The sequence below is a fragment of the Oncorhynchus nerka genome, linkage group LG4, assembly GCF_034236695.1.
Source record: "Oncorhynchus nerka isolate Pitt River linkage group LG4, Oner_Uvic_2.0, whole genome shotgun sequence".
Classification (NCBI taxonomy): domain Eukaryota; kingdom Metazoa; phylum Chordata; class Actinopteri; order Salmoniformes; family Salmonidae; genus Oncorhynchus; species Oncorhynchus nerka.
This window is the reverse complement of record NC_088399.1, coordinates 15,077,335-15,100,942: the sequence shown is the minus strand read 5'-3', so window position 1 is coordinate 15,100,942 and position 23,608 is coordinate 15,077,335. Positions and strand designations below refer to the sequence as shown.

Below are 23,608 nucleotides of genomic sequence, written 5' to 3'. Positions count from 1 at the left end.
TCTAGACAGGGAGGTTGGTTCTGGAAGGGAGGTTGGTTCTAGACAGGGTTAAAGGTTGGTTCTAGACAGGGTTAAAGGTTGGTTCTGGACAGGGATAAAGGTTGGTTCTAGACAGGGTTAAAGGTTGGTTCTGGACAGGGATAAAGGTTGGTTCTGAACAGGGTTAAAGGTTGGTTCTAGACAGGGATAAAGGTTGGTTCTGGACAGGGATAAAGGTTGGTTCTAGACAGGGATAAAGGTTGGTTCTGGACAGGGATAAAGGTTGGTTCTGGACAGGGCTAGAGATTGGTTCTGGACAGGGATAAAGGTTGGTTCTGGACAGGGATAAAGGTTGGTTCTGGACAGGGATAAAGGTTGGTTCTGGACAGGGATAAAGGTTGGTTCTGGACAGGGCTAGAGATTGGTTCTGGACAGGGATAAAGGTTGGTTCTGGACAGGGTTAAAGGTTGGTTCTGGACAGGGCTAGAGGTTGGTTCTAGACAGGGTTAAAGGTTGGTTCTGGACAGGGATAAAGGTTGGTTCTGAACAGGGTTAAAGGTTGGTTCTAGACAGGGATAAAGGTTGGTTCTGGACAGGGATAAAGGTTGGTTCTGGACAGGGATAAAGGTTGGTTCTGGACAGGGATAAAGGTTGGTTCTGGACAGGGATAAAGGTTGGTTCTGGACAGGGCTAGAGATTGGTTCTGGACAGGGATAAAGGTTGGTTCTGGACAGGGATAAAGGTTGGTTCTGGACAGGGATAAAGGTTGGTTCTGGACAGGGCTAGAGGTTGGTTCTGGGCTAGAGATTGGTTCTGGACAGGATAAAGGTTGGTTCTGGACAGGGATAAAGGTTGGTTCTGGACAGGGATAAAGGTTGGTTCTGGACAGGGATAAAGGTTGGTTCTGGACAGGGCTAGAGATTGGTTCTGGACAGGGATAAAGGTTGGTTGGTTCTGGACAGGGCTAGAGGTTGGTTCTGGACAGGGCTAGAGATTGGTTCTGGACAGGGCTGGACAGAGATTGGTTCTGGACAGGGCTAAAGGTTGGTTCTGGACAGGGCTAGAGGTTGGTTCTGGACAGGGCTAAAGGTTGGTTTGGACAGGGCTAGAGGTTGGTTCTGGACAGGGCTAGAGATTGGTTCTGGACAGGGCTAGAGGTTGGTTCTGGACAGGGCTAGAGGTTGGTTCTGGACAGGGCTAGAGATTGGTTCTGGACAGGGCTAGAGGTTGGTTCTAGACAGGGCTAGAGGTTGGTTCTAGACAGGGCTAGAGATTGGTTCTGGACAGGGCTAGAGGTTGGTTCTAGACAGGGCTAGAGATTGGTTCTGGACAGGGATAAAGGTTGGTTCTGGACAGGGATAAAGGTTGGTTCTGAACAGGGTTAAAGGTTGGTTCTAGACAGGGATAAAGGTTGGTTCTAGACAGGGATAAAGGTTGGTTCTGGACAGGGATAAAGGTTGGTTCTGGACAGGGATAAAGGTTGGTTCTGGACAGGGCTAGAGATTGGTTCTGGACAGGGATAAAGGTTGGTTCTGGACAGGGATAAAGGTTGGTTCTGAACAGGGTTAAAGGTTGGTTCTAGACAGGGATAAAGGTTGGTTCTAGACAGGGATAAAGGTTGGTTCTGGACAGGGATAAAGGTTGGTTCTGGACAGGGATAAAGGTTGGTTCTGGACAGGGCTAGAGATTGGTTCTGGACAGGGATAAAGGTTGGTTCTGGACAGGGATAAAGGTTGGTTCTGGACAGGGATAAAGGTTGGTTCTGGACAGGGATAAAGGTTGGTTCTGAACAGGGTTAAAGGTTGGTTCTAGACAGGGATAAAGGTTGGTTCTGGACAGGGATAAAGGTTGGTTCTGAACAGGGTTAAAGGTTGGTTCTAGACAGGGATAAAGGTTGGTTCTGGACAGGGATAAAGGTTGGTTCTGAACAGGGTTAAAGGTTGGTTCTAGACAGGGATAAAGGTTGGTTCTGGACAGGGATAAAGGTTGGTTCTAGACAGGGTTAAAGGTTGGTTCTAGACAGGGTTAAAGGTTGGTTCTGGACAGGGATAAAGGTTGGTTCTAGACAGGGTTAAAGGTTGGTTCTGGACAGGGATAAAGGTTGGTTCTGAACAGGGTTAAAGGTTGGTTCTAGACAGGGATAAAGGTTGGTTCTGGACAGGGATAAAGGTTGGTTCTGGACAGGGATAAAGGTTGGTTCTGGACAGGGATAAAGGTTGGTTCTGGACAGGGCTAGAGATTGGTTCTGGACAGGGATAAAGGTTGGTTCTGGACAGGGATAAAGATTGGTTCTGGACAGGGAGGTTGGTTCAGGGATAAAGGTTGGTTCTGGACAGGGCTAGAGGATTGGTTCTGGACAGGGATAAAGGTTGGTTCTGGACAGGGTTAAAGGTTGGTTCTGGACAGGGCTAGAGGTTGGTTCTAGACAGGGTTAAAGGTTGGTTCTGGACAGGGATAAAGGTTGGTTCTGAACAGGGTTAAAGGTTGGTTCTAGACAGGGATAAAGGTTGGTTCTGGACAGGGATAAAGGTTGGTTCTGGACAGGGATAAAGGTTGGTTCTGGACAGGGATAAAGGTTGGTTCTGGACAGGGATAAAGGTTGGTTCTGGACAGGGCTAGAGATTGGTTCTGGACAGGGATAAAGGTTGGTTCTGGACAGGGATAAAGGTTGGTTCTGGACAGGGATAAAGGTTGGTTCTGGACAGGGCTAGAGGTTGGTTCTAGACAGGGCTAGAGATTGGTTCTGGACAGGGATAAAGGTTGGTTCTGGACAGGGATAAAGGTTGGTTCTGGACAGGGATAAAGGTTGGTTCTGGACAGGGCTAGAGGTTGGTTCTAGACAGGGCTAGAGATTGGTTCTGGACAGGGTTAAAGGTTGGTTCTAGACAGGGCTAGAGGTTGGTTCTGGACAGGGCTAGAGATTGGTTCTGGACAGGGCTAGAGATTGGTTCTGGACAGGGCTAGAGATTGGTTCTGGACAGGGCTAGAGATTGGTTCTGGACAGGGCTAGAGATTGGTTCTGGACAGGGCTAGAGGTTGGTTCTGGACAGGGCTAGAGGTTGGTTCTGGACAGGGCTAGAGGTTGGTTCTGGACAGGGCTAGAGATTGGTTCTGGACAGGGCTAGAGGTTGGTTCTGGACAGGGCTAGAGGTTGGTTCTGGACAGGGCTAGAGATTGGTTCTGGACAGGGCTAGAGGTTGGTTCTAGACAGGGCTAGAGGTTGGTTCTAGACAGGGCTAGAGATTGGTTCTGGACAGGGCTAGAGGTTGGTTCTAGACAGGGCTAGAGATTGGTTCTGGACAGGGATAAAGGTTGGTTCTGGACAGGGATAAAGGTTGGTTCTGAACAGGGTTAAAGGTTGGTTCTAGACAGGGATAAAGGTTGGTTCTAGACAGGGATAAAGGTTGGTTCTGGACAGGGATAAAGGTTGGTTCTAGACAGGGTTAAAGGTTGGTTCTGGACAGGGATAAAGGTTGGTTCTGAACAGGGTTAAAGGTTGGTTCTAGACAGGGATAAAGGTTGGTTCTGGACAGGGATAAAGGTTGGTTCTGGACAGGGATAAAGGTTGGTTCTGGACAGGGATAAAGGTTGGTTCTGGACAGGGATAAAGGTTGGTTCTGGACAGGGCTAGAGATTGGTTCTGGACAGGGATAAAGGTTGGTTCTGGACAGGGCTAGAGGTTGGTTCTAGACAGGGCTAGAGATTGGTTCTGGACAGGGATAAAGGTTGGTTCTGGACAGGGATAAAGGTTGGTTCTGGACAGGGATAAAGGTTGGTTCTGGACAGGGATAAAGGTTGGTTCTGGACAGGGATAAAGGTTGGTTCTGGACAGGGCTAGAGGTTGGTTCTGGACAGGGTTAAAGGTTGGTTCTAGACAGGGCTAGAGGTTGGTTCTAGACAGGGCTAGAGATTGGTTCTGGACAGGGTTAAAGGTTGGTTCTGGACAGGGCTAGAGGTTGGTTCTAGACAGGGCTAGAGATTGGTTCTGGACAGGGTTAAAGGTTGGTTCTGGACAGGGATAAAGGTTGGTTCTGAACAGGGTTAAAGGTTGGTTCTGGACAGGGATAAAGGTTGGTTCTGAACAGGGTTAAAGGTTGGTTCTGGACAGGGCTAGAGGTTGGTTCTAGACAGGGTTAAAGGTTGGTTCTGGACAGGGATAAAGGTTGGTTCTGGACAGGGATAAAGGTTGGTTCTAGACAGGGATAAAGGTTGGTTCTGGACAGGGATAAAGGTTGGTTCTGGACAGGGATAAAGGTTGGTTCTGGACAGGGATAAAGGTTGGTTCTGGACAGGGATAAAGGTTGGTTCTGGACAGGGATAAAGGTTGGTTCTGGACAGGGCTAGAGATTGGTTCTGGACAGGGATAAAGGTTGGTTCTGGACAGGGATAAAGGTTGGTTCTGGACAGGGATAAAGGTTGGTTCTGGACAGGGATAAAGGTTGGTTCTGGACAGGGATAAAGGTTGGTTCTGGACAGGGCTAGAGGTTGGTTCTAGACAGGGCTAGAGATTGGTTCTGGACAGGGATAAAGGTTGGTTCTGGACAGGGATAAAGGTTGGTTCTGGACAGGGCTAGAGGTTGGTTCTAGACAGGGCTAGAGATTGGTTCTGGACAGGGTTAAAGGTTGGTTCTAGACAGGGCTAGAGGTTGGTTCTAGACAGGGCTAGAGATTGGTTCTGGACAGGGTTAAAGGTTGGTTCTGGACAGGGCTAGAGGTTGGTTCTAGACAGGGCTAGAGATTGGTTCTGGACAGGGATAAAGGTTGGTTCTGGACAGGGATAAAGGTTGGTTCTGGACAGGGATAAAGGTTGGTTCTGGACAGGGATAAAGGTTGGTTCTGAACAGGGATAAAGGTTGGTTCTGAACAGGGATAAAGGTTGGTTCTGAACAGGGATAAAGGTTGGTTCTGAACAGGGATAAAGGTTCTATATCTGCACACCTGATACAGTATAGAAGACGAGTGAATAGGCATGATAATATTAACTACCTGGAATGGATACTTGGTAAGAAGAGATAACCGAGAGCAATTCCACAGTAACAGAATGACGCCGAGACTTTGAAAGTCTGCCAAACAAAAACCACTGATTACCAAGTTAAACAAACCATAAAACTGTATGCACAAGGACTACTTTTAACAAATTCCACTGAACATTTTACAAAAAACACATTTACTGGAAGAACAGGGCAGATGTAAAGTTTGGTAACAGAATGAGGGTAAAATCTCCCTCCGTTTTTTTATGTGAACATGTCTTCCAAAAACGTAAATATCTACTCTGAATTAACATTAAAGAAAGAATGGGGTGTCAGCTATGATACTATTTTGGTTATTGAACTACAGCAAGTGAAGTGGATTAACACCCAGTAACAGAATGATCTAACCAGAATGACATCAGTTTTCCCTGATCTGTACTATACACAAATGCACAATTATGAATGTCATTCTCTTCATGGTGATGTATCCTGAATAGGTAGAAACATTTTGCATGTTTGGGTATTATTCTACACACTGGCTATTATTCTAATGAGCTCCGCCCCCAAACAAGACCAAATTTGGTTGGTCCGGATCAAATCTGTACCAATCATAGACATCTATGTTACACAAGATTGAACATCAGAATACAGCTTAGTAGAACCCAGCCTAGTACAGTAATAGATAATAATAAGATGTATTACAGTCACATACAGTTGAAGTGGGAAGTTTACATACACCTTAGCCAAATGCATTTAAACTTAGTTTTTCACAATTCCTGACATTTAATCCTTGTCAGCTTTTTCAAAGAAATAGTGTACACTGAGTGTACTAAACTTTAGGCACCCTTTGCTAATATTGAGTTTCACCCCCTTTTGCCCTCAGAACAGCCTCAATTCGTCAGGGCATGTATAGTAAAGCACAGTACAATACAGTAAATGATGTGCTCTACTGTACTGTACTAAACTTTACATTGAGGTACTGTACTGACTTGTACTCTACTTTACTGTAATCTACTGTACTGTACAAACTTGTGAAACAGACATTGATGATTTGTTCAGATTTGGACTGACCAAATTCCAACTTTTTTTTAATATCCCATGGATGTCGGTCGGTGCTCAGCGGGCTAGAGGGCTGGTTACACTAAATCGAAAGAGAGGGGGCTCATTGGCAGGTGTCAGTAAGAGCCGGAAGAGGTGACATTAACTGGAGAGAGAGTGAGGGGTTTTCACACTCTCGCTTTGACGACCAGTAAGATAAAGAAAACAGCTATGAGCTGAACATAACGGCATGGAAGAGAGGACTGTAGCAGGAGACTATGAGCTGAACATAACGGTATGGAAGAGAGGACTGTAGCAGGAGACTCTATGAGCTGAACATAACGGTATGGAAGAGAGGACTGTAGCAGGAGACTATGAGCTGAACATAACGGCATGGAAGAGAGGACTGTATAGCAGGAGACTCTATGAGCTGAACATAACGGTATGGAAGAGAGGACTGTAGCAGGAGACTATGAGCTGAACATAACGGTATGGAAGAGAGGATTGTAGCAGGAGACCCTATGAGCTGAACATAACGGTATGGAAGAGAGGATTGTAGCAGGAGACCCTATGAGCTGAACATAACGGTATGGAAGAGAGGACTGTAGCAGGAGACTATGAGCTGAACATAACGGCATGGAAGAGAGGACTGTAGCAGGAGACTATGAGCTGAACATAACGGTATGGAAGAGAGGACTGTAGCAGGAGACTCTATGAGCTGAACATAACGGCATGGAAGAGAGGACTGTAGCAGGAGACCCTATGAGCTGAACATAACGGTATGGAAGAGAGGATTGTAGCAGGAGACCCTATGAGCTGAACATAACGGTATGGAAGAGAGGATTGTAGCAGGAGACTCTATGAGCTGAACATAACGGTATGGAAGAGAGGATTGTAGCAGGAGACTATGAGCTGAACATAACGGCATGGAAGAGAGGACTGTAGCAGGAGACCCTATGAGCTGAACATAACGGCATGGAAGAGAGGATTGTAGCAGGAGACTCTATGAGCTGAACATAACGGTATGGAAGAGAGGACTGTAGCAGGAGACTCTATGCATTTACATTTACATTTAAGTCATTTAGCAGACGCTCTTATCCAGAGCGACTTACAAATTGGTGCATTCACCTTATGACATCCAGTGGAGCAGCCACTTTACAATAGTGCATCTAAATCTTTTAAGGGGGGTGAGAAGGATTACTTTATCCTATCCTAGGTATTCCTTAAAGAGGTGGGGTTTCAGGTGTCTCCGGAAGGTGGTGATTGACTCCGCTGTCCTGGCGTCGTGAGGGAGTTTGTTCCACCATTGGGGGGCCAGAGCAGCGAACAGTTTTGACTGGGCTGAGCGGGAACTGTACTTCCTCAGTGGTAGGGAGGCGAGCAGGCCAGAGGTGGATGAACGCAGTGCCCTTGTTTGGGTGTAGGGCCTGATCAGAGCCTGGAGGTACTGAGGTGCCGTTCCCCTCACAGCTCCGTAGGCAAGCACCATGGTCTTGTAGCGGATGCGAGCTTCAACTGGAAGCCAGTGGAGAGAGCGGAGGAGCGGGGTGACGTGAGAGAACTTGGGAAGGTTGAACACCAGACAGGCTGCGGCGTTCTGGATGAGTTGTAGGGTTTAATGGCACAGGCAGGGAGCCCAGCCAACAGCGAGTTGCAGTAATCCAGACGGGAGATGACAAGTGCCTGGATTAGGACCTGCGCCGCTTCCTGTGTGAGGCAGGGTCGTACTCTGCGGATGTTGTAGAGCATGAACCTACAGGAACGGGCCACCGCCTTGATGTTAGTTGAGAACGACAGGGTGTTGTCCAGGATCACGCCAAGGTTCTTAGCGCTCTGGGAGGAGGACACAGTGGAGTTGTCAACCGTGATGGCGAGATCATGGAACGGGCAGTCCTTCCCCGGGAGGAAGAGCAGCTCCGTCTTGCCGAGGTTCAGCTTGAGGTGGTGATCCGTCATCCACACTGATATGTCTGCCAGACATGCAGAGATGCGATTCGCCACCTGGTCATCAGAAGGGGGAAGGGAGAAGATTAATTGTGTGTCGTCTGCATAGCAATGATAGGAGAGACCATGTGAGGTTATGACAGAGCCAAGTGACTTGGTGTATAGCGAGAATAGGAGAGGGCCTAGAACAGAGCCCTGGGGACACCAGTGGTGAGAGCACGTGGTGAGGAGACGGATTCTCGCCACGCCACCTGGTAGGAGCGACCTGTCAGGTAGGACGCAATCCAAGCGTGGGCCGCGCCGGAGATGCCCAACTCGGAGAGGGTGGAGAGGAGGATCTGATGGTTCACACTATCGAAGGCAGCCGATAGGTCTAGAAGGATGTGAGCAGAGGAGAGAGAGTTAGCTTTAGCAGTGCGGAGCGCCTCCGTGATACAGAGAAGAGCAGTCTCAGTTGAATGACTAGTCTTGAAACCTGACTGATTTGGATCAAGAAGGTCATTCTGAGAGAGATAGCGGGAGAGCTATGAGCTGAACATAACAGCATGGAAGAGAGGACTGTAGCAGGAGACTCTATGAGCTGAACATAACGGCATGGAAGAGAGGACTGTAGCAGGAGACTCTATGAGCTGAACATAACAGTATGGAAGAGAGGACTGTAGCAGGAGACCCTATGAGCTGAACATAACAGCATGGAAGAGAGGATTGTAGCAGGAGACTCTATGAGCTGAACATAACGGCATGGAAGAGAGGACTGTAGCAGGAGACCCTATGAGCTGAACATAACAGCATGGAAGAGAGGACTGTAGCAGGAGACCCTATGAGCTGAACATAACGGCATGGAAGAGAGGACTGTAGCAGGAGACTCTATGAGCTGAACATAACGGTATGGAAGAGAGGATTGTAGCAGGAGACCCTATGAGCTGAACATAACGGTATGGAAGAGAGGATTGTAGCAGGAGACTCTATGAGCTGAACATAACGGTATGGAAGAGAGGATTGTAGCAGGAGACTATGAGCTGAACATAACGGCATGGAAGAGAGGACTGTAGCAGGAGACCCTATGAGCTGAACATAACGGCATGGAAGAGAGGATTGTAGCAGGAGACTCTATGAGCTGAACATAACGGTATGGAAGAGAGGACTGTAGCAGGAGACTCTATGCATTTACATTTACATTTAAGTCATTTAGCAGACGCTCTTATCCAGAGCGACTTACAAATTGGTGCATTCACCTTATGACATCCAGTGGAGCAGCCACTTTACAATAGTGCATCTAAATCTTTTAAGGGGGGTGAGAAGGATTACTTTATCCTATCCTAGGTATTCCTTAAAGAGGTGGGGTTTCAGGTGTCTCCGGAAGGTGGTGATTGACTCCGCTGTCCTGGCGTCGTGAGGGAGTTTGTTCCACCATTGGGGGGCCAGAGCAGCGAACAGTTTTGACTGGGCTGAGCGGGAACTGTACTTCCTCAGTGGTAGGGAGGCGAGCAGGCCAGAGGTGGATGAACGCAGTGCCCTTGTTTGGGTGTAGGGCCTGATCAGAGCCTGGAGGTACTGAGGTGCCGTTCCCCTCACAGCTCCGTAGGCAAGCACCATGGTCTTGTAGCGGATGCGAGCTTCAACTGGAAGCCAGTGGAGAGAGCGGAGGAGCGGGGTGACGTGAGAGAACTTGGGAAGGTTGAACACCAGACAGGCTGCGGCGTTCTGGATGAGTTGTAGGGGTTTAATGGCACAGGCAGGGAGCCCAGCCAACAGCGAGTTGCAGTAATCCAGACGGGAGATGACAAGTGCCTGGATTAGGACCTGCGCCGCTTCCTGTGTGAGGCAGGGTCGTACTCTGCGGATGTTGTAGAGCATGAACCTACAGGAACGGGCCACCGCCTTGATGTTAGTTGAGAACGACAGGGTGTTGTCCAGGATCACGCCAAGGTTCTTAGCGCTCTGGGAGGAGGACACAGTGGAGTTGTCAACCGTGATGGCGAGATCATGGAACGGGCAGTCCTTCCCGGGAGGAAGAGCAGCTCCGTCTTGCCGAGGTTCAGCTTGAGGTGGTGATCCGTCATCCACACTGATATGTCTGCCAGACATGCAGAGATGCGATTCGCCACCTGGTCATCAGAAGGGGAAGGGAGAAGATTAATTGTGTGTCGTCTGCATAGCAATGATAGGAGAGACCATGTGAGGTTATGACAGAGCCAAGTGACTTGGTGTATAGCGAGAATAGGAGAGGGCCTAGAACAGAGCCCTGGGGGACACCAGTGGTGAGAGCACGTGGTGAGGAGACGGATTCTCGCCACGCCACCTGGTAGGAGCGACCTGTCAGGTAGGACGCAATCCAAGCGTGGGCCGCGCCGGAGATGCCCAACTCGGAGAGGGTGGAGAGGAGGATCTGATGGTTCACACTATCGAAGGCAGCCGATAGGTCTAGAAGGATGTGAGCAGAGGAGAGAGAGTTAGCTTTAGCAGTGCGGAGCGCCTCCGTGATACAGAGAAGAGCAGTCTCAGTTGAATGACTAGTCTTGAAACCTGACTGATTTGGATCAAGAAGGTCATTCTGAGAGAGATAGCGGGAGAGCTATGAGCTGAACATAACAGCATGGAAGAGAGGACTGTAGCAGGAGACTCTATGAGCTGAACATAACGGCATGGAAGAGAGGACTGTAGCAGGAGACTCTATGAGCTGAACATAACAGTATGGAAGAGAGGACTGTAGCAGGAGACCCTATGAGCTGAACATAACAGCATGGAAGAGAGGATTGTAGCAGGAGACTCTATGAGCTGAACATAACGGCATGGAAGAGAGGACTGTAGCAGGAGACCCTATGAGCTGAACATAACAGCATGGAAGAGAGGACTGTAGCAGGAGACCCTATGAGCTGAACATAACGGCATGGAAGAGAGGACTGTAGCAGGAGACTCTATGAGCTGAACATAACGGTATGGAAGAGAGGATTGTAGCAGGAGACTCTATGAGCTGAACATAACGGTATGGAAGAGAGGACAGCAGGAGAAGAGAGGGCATGGAAGAGAGGACTGTAGCAGGAGACTCTATGAGCTGAACATAACGGTATGGAAGAGAGGACTGTAGCAGGAGACCCTATGAGCTGAACATAACGGCATGGAAGAGAGGACTGTATAGCAGGAGACTCTATGAGCTGAACATAACGGTATGGAAGAGAGGACTGTAGCAGGAGACTATGAGCTGAACATAACAGTATGGAAGAGAGGACTGTAGCAGGAGACTCTATGAGCTGAACATAACGGTATGGAAGAGAGGACTGTAGCAGGAGACTCTATGAGCTGAACATAACGGTATGGAAGAGAGGACTGTAGCAGGAGACTCTATGAGCTGAACATAACGGCATGGAAGAGAGGATTGTAGCAGGAGACTCTATGAGCTGAACATAACGGTATGGAAGAGAGGATTGTAGCAGGAGACTCTATGAGCTGAACATAACGGTATGGAAGAGAGGATTGTAGCAGGAGACTATGAGCTGAACATAACGGCATGGAAGAGAGGATTGTAGCAGGAGACTCTATGAGCTGAACATAACAGTATGGAAGAGAGGACTGTAGCAGGAGACCCTATGAGCTGAACATACAGTGCCTTGCGAAAGTATTCGGCCCCCTTGAACTTTGCAACCTTTTGCCACATTTCAGGCTTCAAACATAAACATATAAAACTGTATTTTTTTTGTGAAGAATCAACAACAAGTGGGACACAATCATGAAGTGGAACGACATTTATTGGATATTTCAAACTTTTTTAACAAATCAAAAACTGAAAAATTGGGCGTGCAAAATTATTCAGCCCCTTTACTTTCAGTGCAGCAAACTCTCTCCAGAAGTTCAGTGAGGATCTCTGAATAATCCAATGTTGACCTAAATGACTAATGATGATAAATACAATCCACCTGTGTGTAATCAAGTCTCCATATAAATTCACCTGCACTGTGATAGTCTCAGAGGTCCGTTAAAAGCGCAGAGAGCATCATGAAGAACAAGGAACACACCAGGCAGGTCCGAGATACTGTTGTGAAGAAGTTTAAAGCCGGATTTGGATACAAAAAGATTTCCCAAGCTTTAAACATCCCAAGGAGCACTGTGCAAGCGATAATATTGAAATGGAAGGAGTATCAGACCACTGCAAATCTACCAAGACCTGGCCGTCCCTCTAAACTTTCAGCTCATACAAGGAGAAGACTGATCAGAGATGCAGCCAAGAGGCCCATGATCACTCTGGATGAACTGCAGAGATCTACAGCTGAGGTGGGAGACTCTGTCCATAGGACAACAATCAGTTGTATATTGCACAAATCTGGCCTTTATGGAAGAGTGGCAAGAAGAAAGCCATTTCTTAAAGATATCCATAAAAAGTGTTGTTTAAAGATTGCCACAAGCCACCTGGGAGACACACCAAACATGTGGAAGAAGGTGCTCTGGTCAGATGAAACCAAAACGTTATGTTTGGTGTAAAAGCAACACAGCTCATCACCCTGAACACACCATCCCCACTGTCAAACATGGTGGTGGCAGCATCATGGTTTGGGCCTGCTTTTCTTCAGCAGGGACAGGGAAGATGGTTAAAATTGATGGGAAGATGGATGGAGCCAAATACAGGACCATTCTGGAAGAAAACCTGATGGAGTCTGCAAAAGACCTGAGACTGGGACGGAGATGTGTCTTCCAACAAGACAATGATCCAAAACATAAAGCAAAATCTCCAATGGAATGGTTCAAAAATAAACATATCCAGGTGTTAGAATGGCCAAGTCAAAGTCCAGACCTGAATCCAATCGAGAATCTGTGGAAAGAACTGAAAACTGCTGTTCACAAATGCTCTCCATCCAACCTCACTGAGCTCGAGCTGTTTTGCAAGGAGGAATGGGAAAAAAATTCAGTCTCTCGATGTGCAAAACTGATAGAGACATACCCCAAGCGACTTACAGCTGTAATCGCAGCAAAAGGTGGCGCTACAAGGTATTAACTTAAGGGGGCTGAATAATTTTGCACGCCCAATTTTTCAGTTTTTGATTTGTTAAAAAAGTTTGAAATATCCAATAAATGTCGTTCCACTTCATGATTGTGTCCCACTTGTTGTTGATTCTTCACAAAAAATACAGTTTTATATCTTTATGTTTGAAGCCTGAAATGTGGCAAAAGGTCGCAAAGTTCAAGGGGGCCGAATACTTTCGCAAGGCACTGTAACAGTATGGAAGAGAGGATTGTAGCAGGAGACCCTATGAGCTGAACATAACGGCATGGAAGAGAGGATTGTAGCAGGAGACCCTATGAGCTGAACATAACGGCATGGAAGAGAGGACTGTAGGGATGTGCATCCTTCCCTTTCAAGACGATTGGATACGTATCTAGCTAGATACATGGGCTCTGATAAGATAAAGGAACGATACGTTTTCGATTGAAAAGGTTTGGTTTGATTAGAGAAGGAATTCGGTGTGATTCGATGCACAAACATCCTTATTATTATTATTTAAGGGGGTAACATTTGGTGCATCAACACATTCATTTCCCATTTCTAAATGAAAACCTGCTACTGATGGACCTCGTGACCTGGGTCTCTCTCTCATGTGTATTATGTATGTCTATTGTCCACCCCACCTCGGTTCTGGAATAACCATCACCCACTTATTAACTCGTCAGTTTTCCAGATGAATGAAAGAGTTAGTAATGTATCAATATTTAATCCCCATCTCTAAATCAAATGGTTTTGACCATTTGGGAGTTTTTATTGACTTTCTTTGGACACGCAGTGATTCCTTGTTATAAAATGATCAAATTTAACCTGTATATCTAAAAATGGCCATATACTGTACACTCATTGTTTAAAGCAGAACTATTGCTGATGGTGAACCTGAACAATCTAAATCAAATCTACAGTAAGCCAGTTCAGCAGGTAGCCTATACATCCAGATAAGAGTTGTCTCCGGTAACTTACTTTTATTATGGTAAAACAACATTTTCAACAGCGCTCAGATAACAATAACCAAGCAAATTACATTGGTTGTCACTCAACTAATAAAGCCTAATATCCCGCAAGCTATTTTAGCATTAGAATGCTGAAGGTGCGGTGCAGATGTGCAAGACCAGGAACAGATCTTCTACCTCACGTTGGTCAGCGCGCGAGGGAGCACAGTGTGCAGTTTGACTCGGATACTGATATTCCCTGGGTTTGTTCGGCATACAAAATGACTTGTAGATCAATGGCTGTCAACACAGTTACATCATTGGTTCCACACTGAAGGAGAGGGCGCATCAGTTGTCACAAGAGACTAGGTGTTTTGGCGCCGGAGAGGATGGCTGCTGTTTCATGGGCTCTTAACCAACCGTGTTTTCGGAAGGTAGAAAGTAATATGAGCAAAACCAAATTTATATATAAAAAATAAAAAAATATCAGTAGAAACACTATAAGTAATTGGTAGGTCTACCTTCACTTGTTACTTCTGTGAACTGTCATTATCCTCCCTCCTCATGATGTAGAGAAATTAGAAAATATCCTAATGGTGCAATATGCAGAAATCCCTCTGCCATTTCAGAGTGGCAAAAATGTGAATAGTTCGCCAAAATTTCAGTTCAAGTCACAAAACAAGCAGGTGTATAGAATCACTGTACCATCTAAACCACTGTAAGATATATGTTAAATTACCCAAAATATTGTATTTCGGGCTGCCAGTTGAGGACTTGTGAGGAGTCTGTTTCTCAAACTAGACACTCTAATGTACTTGCCCTCTTGCTCAGTTGTGCACAGGGGCCTCCCACTCCTCTTTCTATTCTGGTTAGAAACCGTTTGTGCTGATCTGTGAAGGGAGTAGTACACAGCGTTGTAAGAGATCTTCAGTTTCTTGGCAATTTCTCGTATGGAATAGCCTTAATTTCTCAGAACAAGAATAGACTGACGAGTTTCAGAAGAAAGTTCTTTGTTTCTGGCCATTTTGAGCCTGTAATCTAAACCACAAATGCTGATGCTCCACATACTCAACTAGTCTAAAGAAGGCTAGTTTAATTGCTTCTTTAATCAGAACAACAGTTTTCAGCTGTGCTAACATAATTGCAAAAGGGTTTTCTAATGATCAAATAGCCTTTTAAAATGATAAACTTGGATTAGCTAACACAACGTGCCATTGGAACACAGGAGTGATGGTTGCTGATAATGGGCCTCTACGCCTATGTAGATATTCCATTAAAAATCAGCCGTTTCCAGCTACAATAGTAATTGACAACATAACAATGTCTACATTGTATTTCTGATTAATTTGATGTTATGTTATTGGACAAAAAAAATAGCTTTTTTTCAAAAACAAGGAAATGTCTAAGTGACTCCAAACTTTTGAATGGTAGTGTACATACTAGCATGCCCAATGCATTAGAACAGGCAATACACTGGGCATGCAATCTACGAGGTTTGCTGGTGTAGATATTGGAACCAAGCCTTATTAGTCTCTTGAGCAAACATGACCCCCGTCCCCTATAAGTGAATGGGAATAAAGCAGGCCCATGTAGCGTGCGGCAGCAGCCAATTGACATGTAAATGCTGCCTCCTTTCGCCATGACTCTGATTAACTCTCCCTCAGTTAATAGTTTCCCTGTTAACAAAGAGGACTCCCCTCTCTTGAGGGACAGAGAATGTAGAAAGAAAGAAAGAAAGAAAGAAAGAAAGAAAGAAAGAAAGAAAGAAAGAAAGAAAGAAAGAAAGAAAGAAAGAAAGAAAGAAAGAAAGAAAGAAAGAAAGAAAGAAAGAAAGAAAGAAAGAAAGAAAGAAAGAAAGAAAGAAAGAAAGAAAGAAAGAAAGAAAGAAAGAGAGAAAGAAAGAAAGAAAGAGAAAGAAAGAAAAGAAAGAAAGAAAAGAGAAAGAGAGAGAGAGAGAGAAAGAGAGAAAGAAAGAAAGAGAGAAAGAGAGAGAGAAATAGAGGGAGTGAACGAATTCTGATAAACTCAAAAATATATACTGGGTGAAATAACAGTGTGCCATCACAGAAGCAAGATTTATAACCTGTTGCCACAAGAAAAGGTCAACCAGTGAAGACACCATTCTAAATACAACCCATATGTGTTTACTCATTTTCCCTTTTGCACATCGTTACAACACTATATATATACATAATATGACATTTGAAATGTTTTTATTGTTCTGAAACTTCTATGTGTAATGTTTACCGTTAATTTTTATTGTTTATTTCACTTTTGTATATTATCTACCTCACTTGCTTTGGCAATGTTAACACATGTTTCCCATGCCAATAAAGCCCCTTGAATTGAATGAAAGAAAGAAAGAAAGAAAGAAAGAAAGAAAGAAAGAAAGAAAGAAAGAAAGAAAGAAAGAAAGAAAGAAAGAAAGAAAGAAAGAAAGAAAGAAAGAAAGAGCCAGAGAGAGCGAGCCAGAGAGAGGAAGAAAGAGCAGAGAGAGAGATAGAGACAGAGAGAGAGAGACAGAGCCAGAGAGAGAGCCAGAGAGTGCCAGAGAGAGAGAGAGAGAGAGAGAGAGAGAGAGAGAGAGAGAGAGATAGAGAGACAGAGAGAGAGAGACAGAGCCAGAGAGAGGGAGCCAGAGAGACAGAGCCAGAGAGACAGACAGACAGACAGAGCCAGAGAGAGCCAGAGAGAGCGAGAGAGAGAGAGAGAGAGAGAGACATGAAATGTCTATTTTTTGGGAACTTTTGTAAGTGTAATGTTTACTGCAAATGTTGTTTATTTCACTAAGTGTTTATAATTTATTTAACTTGTTTTGGCAATGTAAACATGTTTAACATGCCAATAAAGCCCTTAAATTGAATTGAGAGAGAGAGAGAGAGAGAATGTAGAAAGAAAGTGAAATAGAGAGACAGACAGAGAGTGAGAGAATGAAGAGAGAACGAGAAAGAGAGAGAGAAAGAAATAGCAGAGTCAAAAGAGTACAGGAAGTGTTTTTGTATGTGGTTTGAGGTTTGACAAGAATAGGGGAATTGTCATTGTACTGTAGCAACAGTAGAGTAAGCTATTAAGAAAGTCTATCTTACTAGCGTAAATCCCTAACATCCTTAATAGTCTACATTAGGCTGCTTTGCTAGCATCATTGCAATCAATGCAAAAATGCATGCTAATTAGCTCAAGTGTGTGTGATGGGAAGGAAGTATTAGTAACTTCCAGATCTTGTGGCTTGAGGAGGCCTGATTACAACTTGGTGGTCTAGCCCAGATCAGAACATTCTTACAATATGATTACATAATTCAATATTTACACCTCTCTCTTTCACACTGACACACAGAAATGCAGTCGCAAAGACAATCAATGCACTCACACACCTGCAACATTTCCCACAAGCAAACACATGTACAAACACTCACTAATCTCTCTCTCTCTCACTCACACACACACCTCTCTCTCTCACTCACACACCCCTCACTCACACACACACACACATATCTCTCAGTCACACACACCTCACTCACTCACACACATCTCTCTCTCACTCACACACACACACACACACACACACACACACACACACACACACACCTACCTCTCTCTCTCTCTCATTCACAGACTCACACACACACCTACCTCTCAGTCACGCGCACACTTGAACACCCACTACATCCACCAACCCACAAAAACACACAGACTATACATCCAATACACTCACAAAAAACACACACATACATCATCAATTACCTCGTACCCCTGCACATAGACTCTGTACTAGTACCCTGTGTATATAGCCAAATTATCGTTACTCACAGTATGTACTATTAGAATTAAGTGTTTTACTTTGCTATTATTTCTCTATTTTCTTTCTCTCTGCATTGTTGGGAAGGGCCCGTGAGTAAGCATTTCACTGTTAGTCCTCTCCTGTTGTTTACGAAGCAAGTGACACATAAAATTTGATTTGATAGGCTAGTCTGAAATTGACAACTGTGTCAAATAATTTCTTCAGCCATGTCACCTGCACCACGTGCCCCGCCACTGTCTGATACACGATGAAGTTATGCAGAGAGAGTCTTCTGAACTCATGTTCACTTTCTCTTTGAGCAGCATCTGAAAAAAAATATCTGTCCTCAAGGATACTTTTGGCCTTTGAATCACCTAATTTTTGCTGACGTGTAATCTATGGGGTCAAAGACAGACCACACCCACAATGTTGTCTTGACAGCACTTTTTTAAAAGGCTGCCCTATTCCAAAGGGAGAATCGACTGTAAGACCATCCATCATATTACTGTGGTCAGTGGGCGAACTGGCTCCCCTGACAGAGTGTTCCCGAGGATGGGACTCAGATCTGACCTTTGCCCAGCAGGGCCTTTATGAGTTATATACTTCTATGTCATACTGTACTGTGTGTGTGTGTGTGTGTGTGTGTGTGTGTGTGTGTGTGTGTGTGTGTGTGTGTGTGTGTGTGTGTGTGTTTAATAGGGTTAGGTTTAGGGTTAAGGTATGCGTATGTTATAAAGACATGTGTGTAGTATTCAACAAGGATTCCTATAACACCTTCATAAACTAAATGTAATTTAACGTCAACATCCATGAGCACAGTGACACACAAACTAGCAGTTGTTGACATAAGCCTTCGTAAAATGCTTATGCATTCCTTATAAACATGTTATGTATGGCATACGACTGATCATTACACCGCGGCCATAGAAGGTGTGATAACAACAAAAACACCCACCAACCCCATTCAACCTGACCGAGGAAGATGCTGCATTCATAATATCCAACAGGGGCTTCGACCATCAGTTGGATGTACAAGGGTTAAAGGTCATTGTTTTTGGGCTTCGCGAGTGGCGCAGCGGTCTAAGGCACTGCATCGCAGAGTTGCAGCATCACGTCATCCTGGGGATCTATCCCGGGCTGCCGGGAGTCCCATAGGGCGGCGCACCTATTGGCCCAGCATTGCCCGGGATGGGGGAGGGTTTGGCCGGGGTGGCTTTACATGGCTCATCGCAATCTAGCAACTCCTTGTGGAGGGCCGGGCATCTGCAGGCTGACTTCGGTTGTCAGTTGAACTGTGTTTCCTCTGACACATTGGGGGGGGGGGGACTTACCAGAGCCAGTGGTTCCAGGATGGGTCACCTCCAGGTACACCTCGAAAGTGGCCTCAGGGTTGTCCCTGAAATAGAGGGCAAAGGTCAGCCTCTAGTCAGCCACAGCAACCAGTCCTAAATGCTCTTCAGTGACAAATGGTTGTTCAGACGCCGCACAAAACTGACCTTCAATACGATTTGATAACATTTCAAAACAGCTACAGTCTGTGTGTGGGTGAAAAATATCAAATTGAAATCTTATCAAATGTCTGCTTAATAATGTAACAACCACAACCTCAATCTGAGTACACAGCCTGGTTAAAAATATATTGTATGATCAGTCAGCATTGTTTGTTTTTTTACATCCTCTAAATACTACAACGGTAAGGAAGTGACATTATAGACCTATTACCGTGAGCAACCCAGGTTATTACTTTCCTTCTCGCCCACCTTCCAACAGTAGCCATAACCCAAATAAATAGAAAACAGGTTAGGCATACTTATCATTCACGTTGTAACATTATATGGCTATAGGTAGGGTGTCCAATCAAAAATGCATATTTTGACCAATGGGTAATGTAATATGTTAATTGTGTAGATAGTCCTCTAAGAAAATCAATGGTCCAAACCTCAAATCTGGAAAATAGCATGGCGTCAGCTAGGCTGGATGTTGGGTGAGAATTAAAGCTACCTGACAGGCTCACCATTGAACTCGTTATCTTTCTTCTCCAATCCGGAAGAAGTAAAACAATATAGTGGTAAGATAGATATCGATTTTGAGACATGACATGTAGAATTTTCATATTTTAGTATGCGCTGGACATATGAATGCGAAGTTCCTGTTCTTTTTCAAAGACTTCTCACAAAAACAAGCATATCTCTGTGAAATGTCAACGGTGCACTGAGCATACCACAAGCTTTTTATTTTCAAAGCCTTTTACATTTAATTCAGTAAGTGTCATGCCGCTTTTGCTATTTGCAACCCATGGAAACAACTTGAAAGACAATGACCAAAAAATGTAAAATCCTCAAAAGTTTTGGTGAGAAAGCTGCACCGCTCTGTCCACAGACCTTGTGCTTATTATCGAATGTATTAGGTTACAAAATCCACTTTTTTATATATAATGTTAATGATACGTTAGAGAAAGACCTTACTGATCGATTCAGAACACAAAGAATCAGATTTGTCCTGCTAAAATGTATTTTATAACAGGAATTAAAATGTCATCAACAAAGGGCATTTTCGCCCACTCTGGGCAAAGTGGGTGGGTACACTAACACAGGACACAATGGTGTCACTTTTACAGGGAACTATCTTCCACAGTGAAGGAAGAAGGGTAAGGGAAGTGTTTTGTTGGACACTTGCCATTTAAATGGAAAATATAGTACAGTAGTGTACTATAGTAGTAGTAGTAGTAGTGTACTTTCAGTAATATAATACTTCACAAAGGCCATAAAACTACCACTGTAACATGGTGTTCTAATAAGAGGCAAAGTAACTTTGGTTATCTGAAATAAAAACAAGATCATGCCTTTTGGGTTTTAACACAAGACACTGATATCATTGACAGAAATAAGGGCATCTGTTGTAACATGACAGTTATTGTTTTACTGCCATTGGATGAGTTTGGTGCAGGCCTAGGCTACTGTAAGTCAACGGACAGGTCATTGAGTAGCCTATTCATACTGCATCAGAAAAGTCCATATAATTAACTTTACAGGTCACCTGCATAGTTGCCACACATAGGCTAGGCTACTGTAGCCTATTGTACCGGAAGCACAATGTAAAGTTACCCTTGTCCATTTCAGTGATACATGACAAGCAATACAGTGTAGCAATTGTAGCTGGCACCATTTTAATGACGGGCGGAAAGGCTAGACTGTATAACATTGTATCAATACGCCAAAACATCGGTTCATTCCGCAATGGGCATGTTCCAATACATTGAACTCATTCCATCCACAGAACATATGCCCTGTAGGCATGGATGTGGTGTAAAACCGGTTCCATAAATAGACCAACCCTGTCTGCCTCAAATGTTTACATTCCCTTCCATACATTGTCGAGAGCTAGACAGCGGGGCATATTGAGAAAACAGAGATGTATGCATATCCATAGTTGAGTTCTCTGCATACAGTATGTGTGGCATACTCTCATTGATGAGCAAATATTACTATTTTTCACTAAATGCTGAATGTTCCGGTAAACAAGTCGTTCAGTCTGTCGCAACAAGTCCGGGCCTTGCACTGCCTCTCTCTCCCTCCCTCTTAACTCGCGCAAACAATGTATCCTATTAGCATTTGGGAAACAAGGGAAAGGAAAAAGAACTGCTCTTACTTGATACGGGACCCCATTTTTATGTCTCACAGTGTCCAAGTCTAGTGTCGTTTATATGGGGCGTTGATCCGTTTTTCGAGGGCTATTTTTCTGATAGCCCGTCAGAACGTCCTGGGTATCGCCATGGTCTCCTCGAGCGGATCACGCTACCACCGCACATTGAACCGTGGGACTTGTAGTCCCGTAGGAGCAAAACATGTATGTATCTGCAACCTCTCGCTGCATCCCTATGAACTACATGTACCACAAAGCTAATCTTCGGCTACGTTTCAGTCGCATGATGCAGACGAAAGGAGCCGTTTATTTTGCCACAGTAGAATGAAACAGTGATTACCTAACAAAAGTGCTTGACAATGCACTATCCAATTTTGTTCTGTTCACACATACTGTTTTTCTCAGTATGATGAACTCTACATTCTAAGAATGCTCTGTCCATTGACGCACGGGACAAAATGCGCCGGTTGGTTCATTGTGCAATGTCATCCCTTTATCATTGCCAGCAAGTCCAGAGCATACATGCTGCAGTTCGAGTTTCCGTTATGCTCCCACTCACTCCTATTACACTGGTGGCTAGTGGTGGGGAACTACAGTTCGAGTCTCGACACTTTCTCCTGCTACAGTGAGACTGGGATGGAAACAATTGCAAATGTCCACAATGTGATATTTGATAGCTGCTTTATATATACTGTATCTTCTTTCATATGAATGTATACTAAAGTTTTAAAAAACTGCAGGTATTTATTTTGATAGCCTAATCAGCCGCCTAGTTGTTCTACAGTTAGAACTGTAGAATGATGCAAATTATTTTTGAAATTGCACGTGTAGGTGACCTTGCAACCTCTGTTTCAGAAAATATCATTCAAAGTAATGTACAACTAACTTTTGCGCATATTGCGCTCAATTCAAGTGTGCTTCTCAAGTTATTAGGATAAAAGTGCTATTTCATTTTCGCAAGAAAAATAAATCATAGTTGCATTTTAAAAAATGTGGATCGTGTTGACAAGGATATGAGATGTTGTTGTCCTTGGTTGGAAAATGATAGGATAGAAATAGCATAGGCTACACACCAAATGTGATTTGACTAAGAAATCACAAGAAATAAAAGCACAAATGAATAAGATATAGGCTACAGTAGGTCAATTCGTAATAAAAAAAAAACACGAGGTTTTAGATGACCCTTGAATTAATGCTATGGATTGCATCGAATTTGTATGCCCAAATTGCTCGTTTCGTTAAGAATGCTGTGCGATACTAATGAGCCTAATCAAAATGACAAAGTCATTATTTGCATTAAAGTGTTCCAAGTCATAACACATTAGTTACACTTACCATGATGATGATTTAACGATTTCATTGTTCACATTCAATTACTTTTATTAGCTCTCTCTCTCTCTCTTTGTATTCTAATGTAGAAATGAGCCTGGTATTGTCAACATTAGCATAAGATGAATGATTATATTACTAAGAGATAAGCATCTGAAAGATACGGAAGAACATAAAATATTGATATGCTCTTACACAACTTTAATGTGTTTTCGTAAGTAAATTGTTCCAAATATCGGTTGGCCTGAGATGCACAATTAAAAACGTCTAAAAACCCATCGGTCAAGAGAAATTGGGTCACTGTGTTCAGAACCCCCCCCCCCCATTAGGCTATGTGTTGTGTACTCTCACCCTTATAAGGACATTACCACGAGTCACGACGACAATACTTTGGAGAGTCTCTCTAACTCTCTTTACGGTCATTTTCTCCTGTTGGACAGGTTTTCAAACAGATAGGCCTAATCGACTTATTTTCTTACTGTACATGTTTAGCTGTGGACCACATCAATGTTTTCAAATCCAGGTGTTTTTAGGTGTCAACATCTCATTCAAATGCACATTAGTCCATCGTCCATATTCCACGGCTGTGGTTTGGTACTCTTGTGACATGCAGGCTTATTGCGAAAGCACCTGAGTGGCCTTATATTCTGTTATTTACAATGTATGTGGTTCTTGTCTGACTATATGAAATGAAATATAAATTGGTTATAGGACTTGAAGATGCATATTTCATATGATGAGATAGAGGACCTTATTTCTAATGCCAGTTTATTGGTGCACTCGTTAATGTACACAATGAATAATAATACAGCGCAACTCAGGAGAACATCGTGAAATATGATTTTATCAAACTTAATTGGCTTTTAGCTTATTATTAAACAATTAAACATATGTGTATACATTTAATGCATTGTGCATGCGTTCATAACCATCCACCACCCACCACCCCCAAGATGCCCCCCTCTCTTTCTACTTCTCTTTCTTTCCATCCCTCCGTCTCTCT

General features: G+C 44.2%; 1 protein-coding gene across 5 annotated transcripts in view; it reads right to left on the bottom strand.

Moving 5' to 3' along the window:
* The window catches only part of dennd1a (DENN/MADD domain containing 1A), a 215,850-nt gene extending 194,413 nt beyond the window's left edge, over nucleotides 1-21,437 (bottom strand). For all 5 annotated transcript variants that reach the window (XM_065017252.1, XM_065017255.1, XM_065017253.1 and 2 more), the window contains exons 1-2: nucleotides 21,283-21,437; nucleotides 18,966-19,030 (exon numbers count right to left, since the gene is read on the bottom strand). In XM_065017252.1, coding sequence (XP_064873324.1) covers nucleotides 18,966-19,030; nucleotides 21,283-21,299 — 82 coding nt within the window. In that variant the 5' untranslated portion in view covers nucleotides 21,300-21,437. The remainder of the gene's footprint in view (nucleotides 1-18,965; nucleotides 19,031-21,282) is intronic.
* Between the last annotated feature and the right edge of the window lie 2,171 nt (nucleotides 21,438-23,608).